Here is a 22,486-nt window from a genome sequence, read left to right as displayed (position 1 = left end):
GGCCTTGGAGGAGCCGGCCTTCTCCCCACGCCCCAGCCTCTCGTGCCTGTGTGGCAGAGCCAAGGGGCCCTCCGGATGCCCGTCTCTGCAGGCAGATTGCCTAGACTTCTGGTGCTCAGAATGGGCAAAGGAAGAGGGAGGTCAGGGAGGCCCCAGCGAGACTGCCTCCTCCGCTAACAGCCTTCAGGGGTGACACTGCACTAAGAATAAAACTCCCATTCACCCCTCCCCGCGCCCTGCGGCGTGAGTGTGAAAGGCCCCCAGAGCTTCTGGCTTTCACTCTTCCTTGTTCCTCCTGAGAACCCAGCACACATCCCCAGTCTGGAGAAGAGGCAGGGCCTCCTCTGATGCAACCAGTAGAGCTAGGAGCGCCCCCTGCTGGGCTCCCCCATCTTGATCATGGCCTCACCCCGACAGCCATGCTTCCCACTATGACCACCTTTGCAACCAGACCAGGAATACTTCACAGGCAAATCATGCCTTATTCATCTGTTTCTAGATTTAGGACAGCGCCCGACACGCAGGAGGGGCTCCACAGATTTTTGATGACTCAATCAATGAATAGTGCTTCAAGAATTGTGCCATGAGATGGCCAGAACTCTGGGCCCTACACAGCAGTGGCCCAGCCACCGAAGAGGTTCCTCTGGGAAGAGTGGACAGCAGGTTTGCTTTTATGCCTCAGGGCTCTGCCTGGCTATCCTTTCTCTCCACCAAGAAGGCAGAACAACTCTTAACATTACTAATCCATGAACCCAACTCTTTCCAGGAATTTCAGTCAAGAGTTTTCAATTTTCTTCCTCCTCCTCATTCCCTGCAAGCTATTAACAGATAGCCTCGTTCTAGCATGGAAAGAGCCAAGAGAGAAGAAAATGGACTGGGGTCCAGAGCCTGCCTCCTGGCCTGGCTCCACCATTAACTGCAAGGTCGCTTGGGCATGTTATGGCACTGTACCTGTGCTCCAAGTCCCACCATCAGACAGGTGGTCGTAACCACAAGCTAGCCTGCCTGCTGCCCAGAAATGCAGAGAGGACTGAATGAAAGGTTAAAAAAAAAATCCCTTTTAAAAGTAAGTAGGAGGCATGAAATTTTATTGTGGTAACTTGACAAGAGTCTCTGACCTCAAATAGATAAGTAGGATCCTCTTAAGAAAGAAGTGTTTTTGGCTTTGCCCACGTGGCTGTGGCTCCATTGTGAGGTCCCATGGTCAAGCTCAGGTAGCGTGAGGTAAAAACCAGAGAAAACACTGAAATAATGTTGGAGTTGAGATCTGTTTGGAACGAACAAGGGGACTGTGTGTTTTGTTATGCATCAGACCCATTTAAAAAGAACCCCAAATGGTACCAAAACTGAGAGTCTAGGGTCATGTGGCTGACTCAGTAGAGTGCATGACTCTTGACCTTGGGGTTGTAAGTTCAAGCCCCCACACTGGGTCTAGAGGTTAAAGACAAATCTTTAAAGACAAATCTAACAACAACAACAACAAAAAACCCCAAATCAGCAGCCTACATAGTGAATACTCCAGTGTAACTGGTATTATTAGACATAAACCGCACCTTAGCAATCAGGAAGATTTCACGTTGAAAGAGTATCTGAGTTGTTACAATAGGAGTTAAGATAGCTAAAGAGTCAACCAAAGAATAGACTCATTTCAACATGGCCATCTTGACATGAGGAATCAATCAAAACAAAGGCTACAACAATGTGATAGCAAAAGATAAGGAATGAGGGAATTTAAAGAAGTCCACTGTTCTACCACATTAAGTAGCTGAGGAGATCTGGTCACCTTTAGCTTAATTTTATCTGTCCAGCCATCTGTCCATCCATGCATGAGTGGATCCTTCTGTCTGTCCAGTCATTACATACCAGATATTGGTCTAGGCCTTCCATTGGCCATCTTTTTTTTTTTTTTTTTTTTTAGATTTTATTTATTTGTCAGAGATAGAGGGAGAGAGAGCGAATGAGCACAGGCAGACAGAAAGGCAGGCAGAGGCAGAAGCAGGCTCCCCGTTGAGCAAGGAGCCTGACGTGGGACTCGATCCCAGGACCCTGGGATCATGACCCGAGCCGAAGGCAGCCGCTTAACCAACTGAGCCACCCAGGCGCCCCTTCCATTGGCCATCTTAATAGATACACAGTCTATTGGTTCTTAGAGAAGATGCAACAGCCATCTACATGAATCCCAGTGAAAAAGACAGTCATCTCATCTGTCACCTCTGGCTGGCTGACAGAAGCTGCCAGGAGCTGTGTTGAGAAGGATTCTGAAGCTTGCCCACATCTTTATGACGAGTCCTGCTGTCCATAACTCCTCAAGTTATCATACTTTGTGAGCCCTATGTTTCCTGGTGGAATATGGATGGAAAAATCATGCTATGGAAAGTCTTCCTTTTTGATGAAGTTGTTCAGGTTGTGGAAAACCAGAGGGGAAGGAGACGCCTGCTTTGGTTGTCACACATAACAAATCTGGGGATGGAGAGAGTGACAGATAATGGTCACTTGATAAGACTGTCATTGTGCCATTTCTCTTTAACGGTAGAAGCTCGAACGACACACAGTGGTCTAACCAAGAGGACTAAGCCAAGGAAAATTTTCAGATGACTTCCACACAATATTCCCCATATCACAAAAACCCATCTTCTCCAATCTTTTCTGGGAGTCTCCAGTTAGTTTTTAACATGTCCTGTCATTATCATTATCAAACGGCATTGGCCATGCTCTTCTTTTTATGCCTCATCCCCTTCACTGAGGGCTCTTGCCTTCACTGCTAGGAAAGCCACTCGACAGCACTTGTTGCTTGACTGCGAATGGATGCCCGCCCAGTGTGAGGGCACGGGTGTTCGTGTCCTTGGAGCTGATCCCGTGCAAGAAAGTTGACCTCTGGGGGACTCAGGACATGTTCGCCAAACATACCCACAACTATCCGAGTCTCAGCAAAACACCTGACTTACTCCCATTACTCTCTGAAGAATATTATTTTTGAGGGACACAGACCATCAAGGCAAGGACAAAGAGTGATTCTAATGAAGAGAGGAGGCTCTGGGTGTCACTGTTGAGTGATTGTCATGGACAGTATCACGGGTAGGTCCACGCATACAGCCCAGACAACACGAAAAGGGCGTAAGAGTATATACTTGATTTATTCACACACTCATTCACCCACTCATTTAAAAAGGCAAATGCCTCTGCTTTGCTGGGCCTCAATAAACAACATCCACAACCCATGGTGACTTTCTGAAGCAAGGCAAGGATAAAGGGGGATGTAGGTCCCGCGTTGCTCCCTCCCACCCAGATTGCTCCTAGGAGCCACAGAATATGTGTGGTTCATGCTTTTTTCATATTCACCACGAATGGTCCAATATCTCAGGGCCATCAGCACTCCTCGAGGGGGGTTCTGAAGGCACAAGGTGGGCAGAAGCTGGGAGACAGGAAGCAGGAATCCCCTTTTCCCTCAGTGGGGGTCCAGCCAATGTCCTCCCGCTGCCTCCCACGAGCTCCTATTTCTAGAAACAACAACAACTCGGGTTCAGATGAGATCCCATGGTGTTTAGAAACCTGGAGAAGGACACGCAAAACCCCTCATGAGTCTCAGACGCCGGTGTGGAGGGGGTTTTGATCACCTTATTTGGCCAAGTTTCCTACAGTCCTCTTTCATTAAAAGTCCCTCAACGCCCTACTCCTTCCTGAACCATCACTCCCCAACTGAAATGAAAAACTTCATTTTAAATAAAGATTTATATAAGAGAGAGAGAGATGTGTAATGGAGCAAGGACAGAGGGAGAGAGAACCAAGCAAACTCCCCGCTGAGCAGGGAGCCTGATGTGGGGTTCGACCCCACAACCCTGAGACCATGACCTGAGCCGAAATCAAGAGTTAGACGCTCAATTGACTGAGCCACTCAGGTGTCCTATAAATCTTCACTTTTAAACCAACAGCCCTGTAGCCCGAAGGAGGAGTATTGAATGCAATCACTCTCATTAAACTGTGCGCGCTTTCCTGTGGCAGGACAATCTTTCACAGAGTCTATCTTTCTACACATGTGATGCACCAAAAAAGACCAAAGCCGCCCCCCTCCGCACCCCACAATCCTCTCCCCACACATACTTTTTCTGTCCGGCAGCATGGTGGACTTTAGGAATGCCTAACTAGTCTGGATTTGCAGTTTTGCCTTCTTTGGAGAACTTTTTAGTTGGAAAAGGACCAGGAAAGGTGAATGGGGTGGCTTTATCTGTCTGGGAAAGGATCTATTTATATGGGAAAGGGAAGAGGAATAACATGGATGGAGAGACAGGGATGCTTCGAATAGATTCTGCCTTGATTATAGGGAAAACAAACAGACGTGATTTCTCTCCACTTTCTTGGCCTTATCTACCCAATGTTTTGGGAGATTCCTTGACAGAAGAGACTATCCTCCCTTAAATATATTCCCCCAAATTGACTGAACTCATAGCATGGACGTAGCAAGGGACTTTTAGCTCCCAGCCTGGTGAATGAGAGTCTAAGCTCTTTTCCCTCCCTTTGGCTCTTTTGCTTTATGTCCCGACATCTGGTCGCACGAGGTCCACAGCACCTACGTCACACACACCCTCACTCTCCTGCATGTACGCGCGATGTGGGAGACAGGAGGGGAATCACGGGTGACCATGGCCCCACTGCCCGGGACTGGGACAGGCAGCGTCTTAGGGCTGTCATGTCCCAGGAGGAGCCCAGGGAAACCGGGCAGACTCCATTAGCAGCCTTGGGCCATGAGTGCACTGTCCCTCACAGGACCACAAGCAACACCAACTCCTGAGGTGTCAGAGAAACACCCACCTCCATCCTGAGGGAAATGGCTGCTGGTGGAACATTCCCTCTGGATTGGTGTCTTCCCCCATAAGAGTATCCTGACTGCTGTGTCTTATTTTTTTTTAATGTGGGAGGGGCAGAGGGAGTGACAGAGAGAGAGAGAGAGAGAGAATTGCAAGCAGACTCCACACTCAGCGTGGAGGCGACACAGGGCTCGATCTCATGACTCTGAGATCATGACCTGAGCTAAAACCCAGAGTCTGATGCTTAACTGACTGAGCCACCCAGGTGCCCCATGACCATTAGGTCTTTAACCAGAGGCAACTGAGAGTCAGGCCGTCTGAAGGCACAGTCCCACCCACGGGGGAGCGCTTGGCCTCTCAGAGCCCTGGAAGGCCTCCCTCTGGCATTCACGGCGGGAAAGGGACGGGAAACCACCGGCCACAGCAAAGCACCAGACCCTTCTCAGCACGGGCGTCTCTAGTCAGGAGCCGGGCTCTCCCGGGTGGTGTGTGTGTGTGTGTGTGTGTGTGAGAAGTACACGTTCTCATGCATTATTGTACGGAGGATCTGTCAGGCTCTGGTCACCTCCATTTTCCACACACGCCACACGCCTGCAGTTCTGTGATTTGCTGGAACGGCCACCACGACCTCTCCCCGCATCTGCGTGATGCTCGGTTTAGGTTAGAGCTTCGGGCTCAGGCCTGCCCTGCGCTCCAGGAATCACGCGTCAGTGTCGGGCTTTGCCTCCTTGTGACCCTCTTCCTCACATGGTCACACCTGGTCCTGGGGCTCGGATCCAGCTCCAACAGCAAGAACAAGACGACACTCGTCACTCCTGCTGGTCCTCCTTTCCCAGCTGGCCCTGCCTGGCATGGCGCGTGGCCTTCCTCCTTGAGGACATCACACACCTTGTGCTAAGCAGACTCCCTCTTAGGGCGCCTGGTGGCTCAGTGGTTAAGCGTCTGCCTTTGGCTCAGGTCAGGGTCCCAGGGTCCTGGGATCGAGCCCCGCATCGGGCTCTCTGCTGATCGAGGAGTCCGCTCCCTCTCCCTCTGCAGCTCCCCCTGCTTGAGCGCACTCTCTCTCTCTCAAATAAATAAATACAATCTTTAAAAAAAAAAAAAAAAGGATTCCCTTCTCATCTGCCTGTAGAGCTAGTGCCTCCTCCGCCGGCCAACAGCCCAGCTGTGCCGCTTATGCGGGTGCCTGGCTGTCCTTGAAGCAGCCTTCCTAATTGCTCAGGTAATAAGTCCAATTTTAAAGAATGGACTGTGTGCCCAGTATAATTTGTAAAAACAATACGGTGCTTCACGCTGGGACTGATCAGTAAAAGCAAAGGCGGCCATTCTGCTTAGAGAAATTAGCACAGAGAGAAACCTCTTCCTGGGAAGAGAATCACAATTTCTCCCTGTGCTGGGGAGAGCCTGCGTTTCTGCACTTCCTACAGGCGCGGTGGACCATGCGGTCGCCGTCACCGTCACGCTCCCCAGGGCTGATGTACCAACAGGCGGGCATTGGCCCCTAGGCTGCAGGTTGTGGCCCTTGCCGCGGGGTCACCGGTGCCTGGAAACTGTCCCAGAAGGTCAACCAGCGGAACCGCAGCACCTGCGCTGCTTAGTGGACCCACGCGGACGATCCTGGTTCCTCGATGCAGAGCAAGAGGGGGCGCTTCTTGAGTCACGTGCTGTGTGGTTCTTGACTCCGTAAGACAGAGGCCATACGCTGGGTCCCCCAGCACGTCAGAATGGAAGCCGAGCCCCGTCCTGGTGTCCTCCTCACCACCCTAACCTCTGCACCACACCGTGTCTGGGGGCGCCTGGGTGCCTCAATCCATTGAGCCTCCGACTCTTGGTTTTGGCTCGGGTCGTGACCTCATGGTTGTGAGATCAAACCCTGTGTCAGGGACTCTGCAATAAATAAATAAATCTTTAAAAATAAAATATCTGAAAGACGTCCATCACATCACCTGAAAGATGCATCATCTTTCCTTACGTGGCACGTTACGTGGACAACTGCACCGTGTTTTTCACTGTCTCCATCCCAAGCTCTCAGCCTCCGCTGTGGCTTCCGGACTCCTGGCCCCTTTTCAAGCTCCGGCCCGCATGGGGGTCAGTCTCGGCGGCTCCAGTGCGATCAGAGTGGTGGCGGCGTGGCTGGGGGTTCTCCCACTTGTGGCAGTGAAAAGACTCGCTTTCCGTAATAGGACTGTTTGCCCCACCCCTTCACCGACATCCTTCCAGGAAGGTTCCTTTCGTCGCACAGCGTCCGTGGCCTTCAGGCCCTGTTACCAACTCTACAGGATGACGACTGTGACGTACATGAGGGAGATCAGAATGTCCCTTGGAATCAAGCTTGTTGTCAAATGGGCAGTTTGAAAACTTTTATGGAAATGATTAGTGTTTAAAGGAAAATGTTCTGTATATGTATCTTGATATTCTTTTTTGTCCTCAAAGATTTTATTTATTTGAGACAGAGAAAGAGAGCGAGCGAGCATGAGTCGGGGGAAGGGGCAGAGGGAGACAGAATCTCAGGCAGACTCCCCACTGGGCACAGAGCCCAACCTGGGGCTCAGTCCCACGACCCTGAGATCACGACCTGAGCCAAAACCAAGAGTCAGATGCTTAACCGACTGAGCCAGCCAGGTGCCCCATGTACCTTGACATTCTCTTATTAATTATTAAGCAGCTATCATGCAACCTATGATATAAATTTCTGACAATTTTCCACTAATTTTTTAAGTACTCTGAATCTGAGATTACATATAGCCTTAAAAAAAAAAAAAAAAAGAGGCAGCTTATTTAGTTTTTGCCTGGACTAAGCCATATAGGTTTACAGCCCCTTCGTGGAAACCGCCTGAGTGTATCCTGGTCACACTGCTTGGGGAGCGTGGAGTGAGAATCGGATTTCACAGGTCGTGGTCCCAAATGACTCTGCTCGTCAAGGACTGTCAAGAAAGAGGACAAGGTGACCCCTGTGAGCCAGGGGTGGGCGGGGCTGCTGCTCCATAGAGGTGCTGGGTTCAGAACACAGGCTCTGAGCCGCAGCTGCCCGCCCAGCTTCCAGGAGAACCAAGGCAGCACCAGGTCACTAAGCGGGGTGTGCAGAGGGCTCCCCTTTTGTGGGACACAGGCCGCTTCTGGGGATGGTGGCAGAAACATCCGGTCAGGAAATTCAGGAGGGCATCTCCCGCGAGGTCCGTTAATACACAAGAAGATGCAACCGTCTAGCTTAGCACCTTTTAGGAGGGAGCCTGGTGAGTTACAATAGGACCCTGAACAAAAGGAAGAAAGTCATAAGTCAAAAAGAGGGGAGGATTTCAGATAGTTAAAAACTCTTTGCGACACAGTGATCATCTGTCAGCAGGCACTATTTATTTGTCTGTCTGCCTACATTCTTTTTTTCCAAAGGAACCAACAAGGCTTCCTGTTTTGAAGAACTATCGTTTTAATGATTCGATCGGCAAAGGACATAAAATTTTCATGATCCCACTTCCTAAAATAGAAGCATATTCACTGATATTTCAAAGGAATTGCCTTTAGAATTAGAGGGAAAAGCGATTTTCCTGGGTTTGTAGCTTAGGATCATTTTTTTTCTGTTCATAGTCTGTCTATTTAGTGAGCGTATATGCAATTTCCAAGGGTATTATAAAAATCTTTGCATTGTGAAATGAACATAATGAAGATAAATAAAACGAATTACTCTTATTAGCATTTTGCACGCGCTCGGAGAGGTATTTTTGCCAGTAAGTGAAGATGTGCGGGGATGCAGGAAGAGCAACTGCACCACACACTTCTCGGCTGTCATCCAGCTCTGCTTCTTAGGTTTTCGGGGCCGAGTGTGGGCCAGCTCTCCATGGGAGCTGCAGAAAAATCGCATTTAATCAAACCCGAAGCCCATTTTGGCGGGCGAGGGAGAAAGAGCACGGCATACGTTCTGGAGACCGGAAATGCCAACTTCGCCACTGAAACAAGGGACAAGTTAACCTTAAGGATGAAGAGCGTCATTCCTTTGAGTGATACAGCTACGAGAATGGGCGAACTCCAAGCCCAGGCACCAGCCGATGAATCTTTCAAAGTCCCTGCTCAGGTTTCAAAAGGACGGAGGAGACCTGACCACATGTGAACTCGTACGACAGGGGCACAGCTCTTTTTTGGGCATTTGATTTAAATGTTTTGCTCTCTGAGCGGAGGAGGGAACCGTGCCCATGAAAAGAACCCACCAATGCCCCTTTTCCACGGGCCTTCTGGTTACTGAAAATGATCCTCAAAGATTTAATTCAAAATTTGAATTTAACTCAAATTCAAGACCTTTTTCTTTCAGGCACAAATTGAGGGAAATAATGAACCGTATGACTTGTCAGGCTTCAAATCAAATCACTGGCCTGTGTCTTCTGGCGAGAAGTGAATATGTTTCTCCCTTTTTTGAGGGAGGTGAATTTTTTTTTTTTACAGTGTTTATTTAACTTCCAGTTAGTTTACATGCAGTGTAATGTTAGCTGCAAGTATATTAATTTTTAGCACCGACTGGGGGCAGGGAAAGTGGCTTAAAATCCTAGTGTGGGCAGGTAACGCTGTGAACTTGGTTAGCAGCTTAATTTCTTTCCAGCTCAGATTTCTTATCTATAAAACTACAGGTGTTCTAGGCAGTGACAGTGTCCACGGGGCACTAAAGTACTCTAAATCTATTACTTTTTCAGATCGGGAAGACGCCACCGCGAAGTAAGTGAAGAAACCAGAGTCTCAAGATACAGCCACAGAGCCCATAGTGAAAGGAAAAAAAAAATGAATAAGCCAATTTGGAAGCACTAGGCTAGCTTTCGAGGCAGAATTCCATGCAACACAATTCTCTTCCACCTGGAGATTGAAAGATGCTTTGAGCGTTTCTCACGATGATTTAACTCCGTTTATTTATTGCCTCCTGGTAAGCTTACAAATGGCTTGGAGAGATCTTTTCCTGGATAACAGTATGATAGAAATGACACATCCTTTGGTTTTAAGGGGATCAAAAGATTTAAGGTGAAAAAAAAGAACACATCGCAGGAAAAGTGCTTTGACAACTCAAGTTTGAGTTGTTCCAGTTAACATGCTGGTTTCGGACAAAAAGACTCTGAGTCAAATGTTTGGATGATTCAATGTTTACGTTATCCCTGCTCAGCCCCTATCTTTTGGGACTATTTTAAAGGGAAAAAATGGGCAGATTAATAGTCTAAAAGAGATTCAAACCAATTAAAAAAAAAAAAGTGCTTGGGGCGCCTGGGTGGCTCAGTGGGTTAAGCCGCTGCCTTCGGCTGAGGTCATGATCTCAGGGTCCTGGGATCGAGTCCCGCATCGGGCTCTCTGCTCAGCAGGGAGCCTGCTTCCTCCTCTCTCTCTCTGCCTGCCTCTCAGTGTACTTGTAATTTCTCTCTGTCAAATAAATAAATAAAATCTTTAAAAAAAAAAAAAAGTGCTCCAGAAGGCCCCACCCTTTTCCCCACAGAACTCGCTCTTAGCATCTCTTTCCCAGAGTAAACCTGACGACAATGAGTATGCCTTGACGAGCTTGTCTTAGTTCTTGTAGAGGGATGATTATCCAGCTTCATTTTAAAAAATATTTTATTTATTTATTTGACAGAGAGAGACAGAATCGCAAGTAGCAGAGAGGCAGAGAGAAGCAGGCTCCCCGCTGAGCAGAGAGCCCAATGTGGGGCTCGGTCCCAGGGACCCTGAGAGCATGACCAGAACCGAAGGCAGACGCTTAACGGACTGAGCCACCCAGGTGCCCCTCTCCAGCTACATTTTAAGTGGCTCTTAGTACTGGACCATGTACATAGCAGGTGCTTAGTCAGTACTTAAGACAGACTCAATCTGTTGGGAGCTGAGATTCCACGATCTCCATGAGTGACGTGTGACTCTAGGAAGCTGACCTTGGACCCACAGAAAACAAGCTTGTTCAGCTCAAGGCCCACTGCTCCCTTCCACGATCTCCTGTTTCTGCTTAAGTCATTTTTTTCTTTACATGGAGGGGGTGTTTATCTGGGGTCTCTTTTTTCCTCTAACTGCGATTCTTCTGATTTTGGTTGAGTTGCTTTACTGAGCCGGACCTCTGCAGCAATTCATTCACTGAGGCACACAGGGACACTCGCCCCAGCACAGAGGGGGTAAGACCCTTCATATGTCCCCGCCCCTCAAGGAGACCATGCTCTCTTCCTTCTAACTGCCAACTGGCTGCCTCCTTCCTTCTGTTTTGTTTTGCACACTTGAAAACTGTATATACTTAAAAGGTACAGCCTGAGGTTTTGATAGACATATACCTTGTGAAAGGATTATCTCAAACTAATTAACACGTCCAGCACCTCCCCTCACAAGGCACCGTTTTTTCGGTGTGTGCTGAGATCACGCGAGATCTGCCCTCTGGGGTCAGGACGGTATATAACGTGTTACTATCAACTCGAGTCACCACCCCGTTCCTCGTGTGCCAGAACTTAGTCATCTTTTGACTGAATGTTTGTACCTTTTGAGTGATTCCTCTCCTTTGCCCCCTACTCCCCAGCTTCTGGTAATTGCCATTCTACTCTCTGCCACTCGGAGTTTGATTGTTTTTGATTTTTAAGATTTGGGCTCCTGGGTGGCTTGGCTGGTTGAGCATCCTACTCTTGATTTTGGCTCAGGTCGTGATCTTGGGGTCATGGGATCGAGCCCTACATCTGCACTGGGTGGGAGCCTGTCTAAGGTTTTCTCTCTTCCTCTCTCTCTGTCCCCCAAACCCTGCTCAGGCTCTATTTAAAAAAAGAGAGAGAGAGAGAGATTCCACTTACGAGTGAGTTCATGCAGTATTTGTCTTCCCATGTCTGGCTTATTTCACTTGGCAAAACGTCTTCCAGGTTCAACTATGGTGTTGTAAATGGAAGGATTTCCTTTTTTTTTTTTTTCCTTTTTTAAAGGCCAAACAATATTGCACTGAATGTATATTCCACAATTTCTGAGAAGTCTTTTAATCACATCTGTTTCAGATATGATGGTCCCCTTTTTAAAAAATACATTTTTTAAAGATTTTATTTTATTTTGTTCATTTGACAGAGATCACAAGTAGGCAGAGAGGCAGGCAGAGAGAGAGGAAGCAGGTTCCCTGCTGAGCAGAGAGCCCGATGTGGGGCTGTATCCCAGGACCCTGAGATCATGACCTGAGCTGTAGGCAGAGGCTTTAACCCACTGAGCCACCCAGGCGCCCCTGTGATGGTCCCTTTTATATGACTGGGGCCATGACCAGAACAACCATCCAATACAGAAGGCCCGCGACAGATGCTGGCTCCGTGTAGCTGTGGCTAAGCCACTGTGCTCATCAAATAGTCCAGCTGCTCCTTCTCCTTTTCTAGCCTCTCCTGAAGCTGGATTGGGGTCAGGAGCTGAGTTCTGATTAGTGGCTCATGAGCGGAAGCAACGTGTGTATCTCTTCTCTCCCCTCTTCCCTTGCTGTGGAGATGCCGGAGCCGTGTGTTCCAGAAGCGTGTGATGGCTACATGATGGAGAGGCCGTCTGATCTGCATTAGGCTTTCCTCCGTGAAAAATAAACCATTACTGCCTCAAGCCATTAAGATTTAGGATTCACCTGTTAGTGAATAGCCTTACTTATTCTGAGTAGTAAGAGTCTCGTATAATCTAACACTCAAATTCACAGCGAGAGGGAAGCAACCAGTGTTTACTATCTACTATAAGTGGGAGAATTACTCATCTAGAGCGCTTGATGACCTTGAGTGGGAGCCCATCTTACGGTGGAAACTGAGGCTGGACAGGAACACACTCAGTCAATGGAGGACAGAGCTTTCAATCTAAGGTTCACAGGCTTCAAAGGCTGGAGTGCTCTGTCTACAAGACCCCTGCTTCCCAAACAGCAGTGTGTATCAGAATCACACTTGTTAAAATGAAGGTTCCTGGGTCCCATCCTCAGAAATTCTGATTCAGAGTCTCGGCGGGGCCTGGAAATATGCATTTCAGCAGGTTCTCAAGTGATGCTCATGCTGCTGACCTACGGACCACACAGTAGGAACCCCCGTGCCCTCCCCACTAGATGCCCTTGCTTCTCACATTTCGTCAGGCAGGAGCGTCTCCAGACGCAACCCTCTGTGTCAAATGTTGTAGCTCTTCCTATTGCTTGGGCAGTGCTATTGAAATGCAAGAAAAAGCCCAGTTAAGCCCAAGATGGAAGAAAATCTCCTATCCCTTCTTCCCTCCATGGTTTACCTCTCCCTCTGCAGGACATGTGCACACACAAGGCGGAGCCCCTGGTCTAGCACTCTGCCGCTGCCCCACACAATCCTTGTCCAACCACAGGCCCCTGGGATGGACAATCTGTTCACCATAAAAACAAAACCAAATGAAACTTTTTTCTCGGCTTGTCTGCTTCAGATAGGGAAGTCTGTCTGGGATTTGGGACGGCTTTTTCTCTTTGCTCCCTATCGTTTCTAGGGTTATTAGTTTCTTCCTCTACAAGAAGGGACCCCAAAAGCAGCCCCCTTGCTGGGTGGAGGTGAAGATGGCCAGCTGAGGTCCTGAGGGGGAAAGTATGTTATCCACAGAAAGGCCTCTGGAGTCTTAGATGATCTTATGTCAGGGACCACTGCCCTGACAGGTTATCTCTCCATGGAGACAGGCTGAGTCTTCTCTTACTTAGCCAAATAGCCCAAGAAACAGGGCCTTTCTTTCTGCTATCTGCTAAAACGAACAACAAACAAGAATAATCCTTGCAGATTACCCCCCCTAACAATCAGGACAAGAACCACTGAAGAACTAAAAGGGCGTTTAACAACTTAAAATGTAGCCTGACACGGGCAGCCAGGACGACTGCAGGTCACACACCCGCAGCACTGGGGCAGCTGGCGAGATGTGGCTTTGTTCCTTGACAGCCCACGCAAGGCTTGCAAACCACGATGCCTTGCTTCCTGAACGTGCATACGTGCACGCACACTCCCCCGCGCACCACGCGCACCTCATGCACCCCGTGCGCATGGTCAGGGCTCCAAAACTCCGTCTGGGTGACTCTGCCTTCACCACATTTCTTAAAGCTGGAGGCAGGGGTGGGAGAGCAGGGGCCCCTACATCCCTGCAAGGCGTGGCGACAGGTCAGGGGCCTCGGGTCCCATGATGGGTGTGGCTCAAGCCCCAAGGCCACAACCTCCATCCCTGAGCTCTTGAAGTTGCATGCCCCCGCCTCTGCCCAAGAAGCCTCCGTCAAACCTCCCCAGGACAGCCTTCACAGCTTTCATTAACAACGAAATGCGAAATGGGGTTGCCCCTTTTCCATCAGACCGTCCTGTAGCCCCGACTCAGCACCTTTCACGAGATGTCAGCCTTTCTTTTAAAAAGGCTTTTAAAAAGGATTTTCTATTTTGTGCTGCGAGTTAATGGGAGATGTCAAGCATCTGAGCGACTGGACGGGTCTATGCGTTTGCTATGCAAATGCCGCACAAAGAACCACGTCCACTTAGTGTCAGTGTGGCGACGCGTACCCCATTGCAGTTTGCTTTAGGGGTGGTCTTGGAATGCACAGAGAAAGCCCACTAGCCCAGCCACAAAGCCCGGCTGGGAAGCTGCAGTCTCATGCCCTCCCTCTTGGGTTCCCTCCGGGCTGGGCTCTGTGCCAGCACCACCACTGCCGCCGCCAAGGCCCAGATGCAAGGGATGACCATGCTGGAGCTGGCTGCAAGGGCCAGATCCACAAGGAAGCTCCTACACTGCTCTCAGGTCTGTTTCCCTCCCTCTCTTGTTGGCGTGGTGACTCTCAGTGGCTCGTGTCCAGAGCTACGAAGGCAAAGTTGAACCGAATTTATAGACCTCTGAGTGTTATTCCAGCAGCAGCAGCAGCAATTACCTGGCCCGGGGAGATGCTGGCTCCCACTTAGCATGGGTCCTTAGATTTTGGTGGGGGGAGGGGAGGAGATGCCGTGGGCCACCTTGGAAGGAGGTGCTGGTGCATCAGACTTAGGGTAGCGATTTTCCCGAATCATAAGCAGCACCCGAGCTACAGTTAGAAGCCGGAATTATTGTCTTTTATTGCTTGTGCCGTGAGCATAAAAAATGGATTTCAATTTTCTGCCTTGAACCGGACCTAATCCTCGGTACATATGACTTTATATTCTGCTTATGGTGACTTCAGTTGTGAAGCACTTGGCAGCATAAAATACGGATCTAGCCTACTCTTTCTCTCCACCACGTTACGACATTCTGCATAAGCGCGGATCACATCCCAGGTTCCAGGGGGATGGGCAGGACTGACGTTTTCCCAGGGGCCCCATCTGGTTCGCTGCCTCCTGCCCCCACAAAGACAACGGCTTGCTAAGTGATGGGAAGAAACCGTCCCTGATGAGGGGGAGAGGCAGAATTTTCGTCCTTGTCCAAGGAGGGTCCTACTTCTGATCTGGACATGCCACTTAACGCTGGTTTTCATGTTTGAAATGTATGTTCAAACTATCAAGGACCGGCAGGTGCTTTAATCTGAGATCCTCCTGATTCCTAGACTCACGGACACTGAGGAAAAGCAGCAGCCGCGGGCAGCCCAGTCCAAAGTCAAGTGGCCGTCTGCAGTCCTCTGCCTGAATTCCTGAGACCATGCGCTCCTTTATAGGAACGTGCTAGATTGCTTTAATGATTAATCCACATAAATAGCTACATTCAAATGAATTTGGATTCTGTAAGAGGTTAATCCAAATTGCTACAGGTAGACACATGCAGCACTCTCACGTTTATTTATTTACTTATTTTTAAAGATTTTACTTATTCATTTGCAAGAGAGCGAGCACGAGCGAACACACGCACAAGCAGAGGGGAGGGGTAGAGGGAGAAGCAGGCTGCCTGCTGAGTGCAGAGCCGGACACTGGGGTTCCATCCCAGGACTCTGAGATCGTGACCTGAGCTGAAGGCAGACACTTAACTGAGTCACCCAGGCGCCCCCCCAACATTTATGTTTACAATATCCAGTAATACTCCTTTCTCAGCTCTCTCCCCGAGATCTCCATGCACCCCCCCCCCCCCGAGAATGTAGGGCTACGGTCCACAGAAGCGAAATGATAGCTTCCAGGTCTTAGATCAAAACCAGGCACCCAGGCTGCGATGTGGTCCTTGGGCTGAATTTAGTCCATAAATATATTCTGCTTGCTCTGTGCCATGTTTTACAAATTTGGAACTTTTGCTTAAAAAAAAAAAAATCCAGATTTTTTTTCAGAGGATCTGAAAAACTAGTCCTTCATGTCTGCAAAACAACAGGTGCCTACGTGGAACAGCACCATTGCCTTTAGATAAGTAGATAAGGGTGGACTTCCCACACTGCTCCGGTTCCCAGCACTCTCTGTTCACAATCTTAGAAACTCCCGCCTCACTTCTGTTCACTATCTGGCTGGCCCCGACACGCCTTTGAGGTTCTGGCCCTTTTCCTAGTTCGACCCACTTTGCATCTCCCCAGATGCTATGGGCTGAGTCATGTCTCCCCAAAAATCGTATGTCCAAGTCCCCGGGATGTGTCTGGTGCAGAGAGAGGACATCACAAGGAAAGATATCCTTCCCCAAGCCGAGCAAGGCTTCCAAGAGCTTCCCCACAGAGATTCTCCAATTACAGGTCAGGGCATGCTCTCTCTAGCTCGGAGGGTGTGGAGGAAGACTGGTCAATCCTGACTGCAAAGAAGATGGGGGCGGGGTGGGGGGAGGCTGATAGTGAAAGTGAGAACAGGTGTGTTCAAGGAACGAGTGTGTCAGGGAAGCACACGGCCTCAGTCCTCACGCCTGTGTGTGTCTAGATTACATGCTCCCTCATGCGCTACGAGGCGCCTGCCGTTTGATTTTCCTTCCCAGGCTTCTGCTCCCCTGTCTGATCTGAACGTTCTGGAGGGCACTGGAGGGCCCGGAGGAGAGGGTCTTGGTGGGAGAGGGCAGAGCTGGCTAGGTCTGGAAAGCTGGCTGCTCCCCAGGGAAAGGCCTAAGTGCACAGGCCATGTTCTGGCATCTTAGCTCCTCCCTTTAAAACAAGCAGTCCCTGGCGCCTGGGTGGCTCAGTGGGTTAAGCCTCTGCCTTCGGCTCAGGTCGTGATCCCTGGGTCCTGGGATCGAGGCCCGCATTGGGCTCTCTGCTCAGCAGGGAGCCTGCTCCCCCCCCCCCCCACCGCCTGCCTCTCTGCCTACTTGTGACCTCTCTCTCTCTGTCAAATAAATAAATAAAATCTTCAAACAAACAAAGAAGCAGTGTAGTGACTCACAGGACAATTGACCTAGAGGGTGTCTGGGAGATGATAGCTCGCTATTTTGGGGCATCACGCTTCTCCTCAGTCCCTGGGAGTCCCATTCCCAGGCGCCCTGTGCTCTAGCCTTTGGGGGCAATTTCACTTTCTGGGACGGTCCGAGCCCCAGGCTGCAAAGTAGAGAAGGGGCAGAGGGCAGATCAGGCTGACCACTCCTAGGGTTCAGGTTGAAGGGCCCGGAGAGGAGACCCAGAGGGGAAGCAGTGGGGTCTTGCACTCGGGGGGACTCCCGAGATGGGGGGGGGTGAGAGACTGCCCTGAGCTTGTACACTTCCACGGACCCGAGGTCACCAGAGATGAAAAGTCCTCCTCATCTAGCTTGAGAGGGGCCCTTAGATCTGTGGGCTGCACGCTTTTTGAGAAGTCCATCAAGAAAATCTAGGCAGTCACCCCCCACCTCCCCCACCCCCCTACCCTCTTTCTGTTAGCTACCTCCTAGGGCCCTTGCTTTCCTACACCATGTGGGCGGTAATACACATGGGCAATCAGCTTAAGAAGAATGATACAGAATAAATTTAAAAATAGACATTCTGTTACCTTTCTCCCCCAACCCCCGCCGTCCAGTGGATGGGCTCGCTCACCCTTGGTTCTCTGCACCCACCCTGAGTCTGTATACATAAGGCGCAAAGCAACGTGTACCCAGGTGACCATGTTCATGTCTCAAGGGCAGCCGGCATTTCTCATCTGGCAACTGACGGAAACAGTTATTTACTGTCAAAACATCCAGATGACTCACTGATTGAGGTTTTGGACAGTGTGCCTGATGGCATCAATGAGAACATATTTCTGGAAGCACCATGTGTGTGCATTCTTATGGAGAAACTCTGCCTTAATGCTTGACATTGTTTTACTGGGCACTTCTGCTTCTCACCCCCCGAGCTGGGATTATTCTTGGAATGCTGCATTGTTTGTTTGGCTTTTTTTTATACTATTAAAACTGCCAGGCTAAAATTATGTTTTGTGTCTTACTTGTCATTCCTGGAACACAGCAGACTTCGCTGCGTGCTTTTTCAAAGCATGTAAGATTTCCAGCACGATTATCCGACCTCCGAGAGCCAAAGAATGCCACAGCCCCGTAGCCTCAAACTCTAACGCAGATTCCTACATTCTATTAGCTACTATTTTTTGGTAATAAAGCTCACCGATAGCACAAGGTCATCAGATGACCTAATCTAATCCCCTCGGGTTGGGAAGTGAAGGCCCAGGGCCAGTGCGTGCTCGGGAACACGCAGAACCAGAGTGAGAACCCAAGTTTCCTACCCTATGACCAGCCCTGCACCATCATCTTCTGCTTCTCACATGTCCCCTCCGTGTGGCCCTGACTTCAGGATAATGAGTGGCTGCGAGCATAGAGCTAGGCTCTCATTCCAAAGAGAATCGTCCTGAAAACTCCTTGGGTGTGATCAATGGCTGCATTATCTCAAAGAAGACCGTGAGACGGGGACTTGGCCCACCCATCTGACTCACTGAGATCTGTACTACCTGGACAACCCGCTAAACACTTCGACATCCTCTCTTTCAGACCCACTTTCTACAGTCCGGCTGGAGACGTCTGGGGTCTGGCCCTGAGGGAGTAAACTCTCTAGCTGGAAGACTGAACAAAGACAAGGGGAATTCGGACCAAGGATGTAAGCCAGCTCAAACGCCTTGAATGTGCCCAACACGGCCCTCCCGACACCCCTCCTTCTCCCCCAGGCCATGACCGGGGTGCAAGAGATTTGGGAACAGTAACCAGTAGATTTTTGGAATTTTCCAAGCAGAGTTGAAGGTTGTTAGAAGAGGAAGGGTTGAGATGAGGCTTCAAACGTGGAGAGTTTCTTCCGGCGCGTGCATGGTCTATCTCTTCCCACCTGCGGTCTTGTCCCCGCCACTGCCAGCCAGTCGTGGCGGCACTATGGGAATGGGGGTTCAGGCATGAGAAGCTGGGTACCATCTCCCTTTCAGGAGTCTGTCCTGGGACATCAGTGGCCTGTTTTGTCAGTTACCTCCAGGTGGAACAGCTCTACAACGGATAAGCCAGGAGGCCAGTCCGAGCCTGCTTTCTGCATGTCCCGTCTTTCCTTCTCTCCCCATTGACCCCACTCCCTCAGCTCACTTCCCACCGAGAATTCTTCCATTTCGCCCTCACATACTTGGGGCTCTGCTTGTTCTATAGCAAAGCTGGGGAAGCAGGAATGAAGGGGAGAGAAGCCTGACCAAGGGTGCGGGGAGCCGCACTTGGAGAAGATGGTTGGGGTCAAGGAGCGGCTCCTGCTCTTTTCCCTCACCCCCTAAAAGACAGCCCTTTTTGTGTCAGGTTTAAAACTGAGCAGGCAGGTTCTAGAAGCAGCCCAAAGCTATACCCACCCAGCCCGTGCCCAGAAAGGAGATCGGGTTTGATCCTGGGAGAGGAGGGTCACTGTCTCCGAGAGGCATGGCAATAGTGATGCGGCTCTGAGTCCTGGTTGGAGGAAGAGGACGGGACCGCGGGGAAGAGCTGCGGGACAGATTTGGCCCATAGAAGGAAGAGTGCTTAACCGCCCAACAATGGGACAGGCTCTCCAGGACGCTGCTTAAGTAGCCGTCACCATAGTCAGAAGAGAGATATGGATCACTGAAGTGTGGACACGTCACCATGTCCCATGAGTGTGTGTGTGTGCGCGTGCAACAGGAGGGTAGAGATCGTCGTTCTAGGGCTCTAAAGTCTGCATAACACGAGATCTAATCATCCGTCTGTGCTGAACGTTTACACTGGCTGGTACCATCAAAACAGCGTCCTCCAGGACAAAACCAAGTTAACTGAGGGACAGAAGGGGCCCCTTGGTGAGGGTCTAAGTCGGGGGGAGGGGAGGACACCAGGGCGCTGCTGGACGCCATCTACACCTCTGGGAGCTCTCGAGGCACGACGTTCGTCACCTGTACTTGGGAAGATAATGAAAGCCCCTGCCTGGGGTTGCTGGGAGCGTAACGGAGTGGTTACTATGGACTGGGGATGGCTTGAAATGCTTTCCTTATGTTTCTGAAGCCTTACAACTCCCATTTTACAAATGCGGAAACAGAGGCAGAGAGAACAAGTGACTTACTTGAGGCTGTCCCACTAAAAAGAGGCAGAGAGCAGCTCCAAACCTTGTCACAGTGCCTGTCACCAAGGACGGGCTCCTTGTGACAGCGGTTAGACCAGAGGGGAGGGGGCGTAACACTGTTGGTCAGGAGGGGGCGCTCCAGAGTCATTTGGCGCAGAAGGAAGGCGGTCACTACAGGGCTCTACACCCGGGGTCCTCCTCTGTGAAATGGGCACACGAATGCCCATTTCACAGGGAGGCTCCAAGAGGAAATGATCTACTACATGTAAAATTTTGGAAGAATGGCAGGCAAAGGGTAAGTGCTCCGCGAATGTTGGCTAATACCACGCACACGTGCCTGAGGTTCTAAACACATGCGTCCGGTGTTCAATGCGTTCATAGGACACCATGCCCGAAGCCGGTCTGTCCTAACTGCACATAAAGCCAACCACTCAGGAAGGCTCACAGGGTGCTGACGAGGCACGATCCCCATAGGCCTCATCCGGTCACACAGCACAGCGGACATCGTGCTTCTCTGACGGCAATGAACTTCACCAAACCACAACGCCCGTGTATATGTGGGTCATCCTGGCCACTGCTTTTTTCCAGGTGGTTATTCTCCCCGGAAACCTGCCCTTTGGCTTCTCCCAGAGCTTTTATTCAAGGAAAATTTCCAAGATGTGGCTGCGTGAAGGGGAAGGGACTATAAGAGCAACGGTGGGAAGAGACCCGGAACGTTTTACAGCGACATTCCCTGCAGGAAGACACCGGGAGACCAACCCGGGGATGGAGAGCGAGCTCTACTCGGGTCCACGGGACGGCCCGTCGCGCTGTCCTACCTGGTGAGCTTGGTGCCGATCTGCTGTCTCAGCTCCAGCCTCTCCTCGTCCGTCTGCCTGGGAAGGATGTTCTTTTCTTCGAGCTCCCGCTTGGAGGGCCTGTTGCTGAGTTTGATGGCTAAGGAGTCCTTCCTGCACACCTTCATGGCCAGGGAGGCTGCGGGAGGGAGAAACAAGCCCTTAATGCTGACCCCCAGCTGCCCGGGCTCCACGTGGCCAGCAGTGGGCCCCGAGGTGAAAAGCAGGCAGGCAGACACCAGGGGCTTTACTCCTGGGGGTGGCGAAGGCCTTACTCAGAGCGTTCACTGATAGAGCTCCCGCGACCAGCATGTTCTTTATCCCTAGCGCTGTCCTAGGCATGTGAGGGGCACACGGGGAGGCTCTGATGGGCTCTCTGCTCCCCAGGAACCCCAGCAGGCAGGCAACATCACAAAGGAGGGCTGGCCGGGCTGTGGAGTGCAACTGAACACAAGGCAGAGGGTGGCCACGGGCCTTGGGGGGGGGGCGGCGGCTATAGGGAGTTTCAAAGAGGAGGGGTTGGCACCCGTGGGACTGGGGTCACCCGAAACAGGCAGCAGCTGGAGGCCATCTGCAGGGGGAAGGCTCAGAGAGGACAGGCGAGCCCAGCCATCTCGGGAGACAAGAGGCCAGCTGGAGCGGAGCTGGGGGTGTGCGAAGGGAGGGACGGCTGGGCGAAGCGGGGTGCGTTTGGGGCTGCAGCGGAAGCGAGGTCACGGAAACAGCAACACTCTGGGATTGAACAGAGAGTGGGGCTTTCTGACGTCTGGGAGAAATCCGCAGTTCTCAAGCAGGGATGATTCTGCACCCCCTGCCCTCTGCCCAGAAACCCTTGGGCGAGTCTAGGGATACTTTGTGCGTGTCAAAACTGGGGTGTGGTGGGGGGGGGTGTTCCTGGCATCTAGTGGGCAGAGGCCAGGGGGGCTGTTGAACACCCTGCAATGCACAGGGCAGCCCCCACAAGGAAGAATTTTCTGCTTGAATGTCAGTGAGGCCGAGGCCGGGAAACGTTCAATTCTCCGGGTGGGAAACGGGGAGCGGAGGCTGAGTGTGGGTCCTGGTCGTGGGTCCCTTGGGCTTTGGTGGCCCCTCTATGGGTCTCTCTCCTCGACGTTATTTTGATCATCTCATTCATTGCTTGTTGACCAGGCCTCTCCCGAGCTCTCCAGTTTAGCCAGCGATCTGAAGCCTGGCACCGGCAAAGCAAGAGGGAGAGACTGGGAAGTAGCATGTGGCGGGGGAGGGATTCCTTCGGATTTTATTCTAGTGCCAGGCTTCTCTCTGCCTCCACTGGTTTTAGAACAAGGGCCTTGGAAGGAGACCTAGTCGGCGTCCCATCCCAGCGCTGCCCCTTAGATGTGAGGCTCTGGGCCCGTCCCTTTCCTCTCCACGTTCTTCCCTTGTCTGTGAAACGGGACGACAGCATCCACGTCTCTGGGTGTTGTGAGATGCACGGAACAGAATAAAATCTCAGCGCATTCTCAGGCACACAGTATATACTCAGCATAAGGTGGTTATTATGTAAATTCATGAAAAAGTTGACC

At 50.8% G+C, this 22,486-nt stretch overlaps 1 protein-coding gene across 13 annotated transcripts in view; it reads right to left on the bottom strand.

Moving 5' to 3' along the window:
- The window catches only part of PHACTR1 (phosphatase and actin regulator 1), a 562,751-nt gene that overhangs the window by 21,112 nt on the left and 519,153 nt on the right, over nt 1-22,486 (bottom strand). For all 13 annotated transcript variants that reach the window (XM_082730196.1, XM_082730202.1, XM_082730204.1 and 10 more), the window contains one exon: nt 20,925-21,081. In XM_082730196.1, coding sequence (XP_082586322.1) covers nt 20,925-21,081 — 157 coding nt within the window. The remainder of the gene's footprint in view (nt 1-20,924; nt 21,082-22,486) is intronic.

This window comes from Mustela nivalis (genome assembly GCF_964662115.1).
Source record: "Mustela nivalis genome assembly, chromosome: 5".
In the NCBI taxonomy this organism is placed as follows: domain Eukaryota; kingdom Metazoa; phylum Chordata; class Mammalia; order Carnivora; family Mustelidae; genus Mustela; species Mustela nivalis.
The sequence above is the reverse complement of the archived record's forward strand: the minus strand, read 5'-3'. Positions and strand labels throughout refer to the sequence as shown.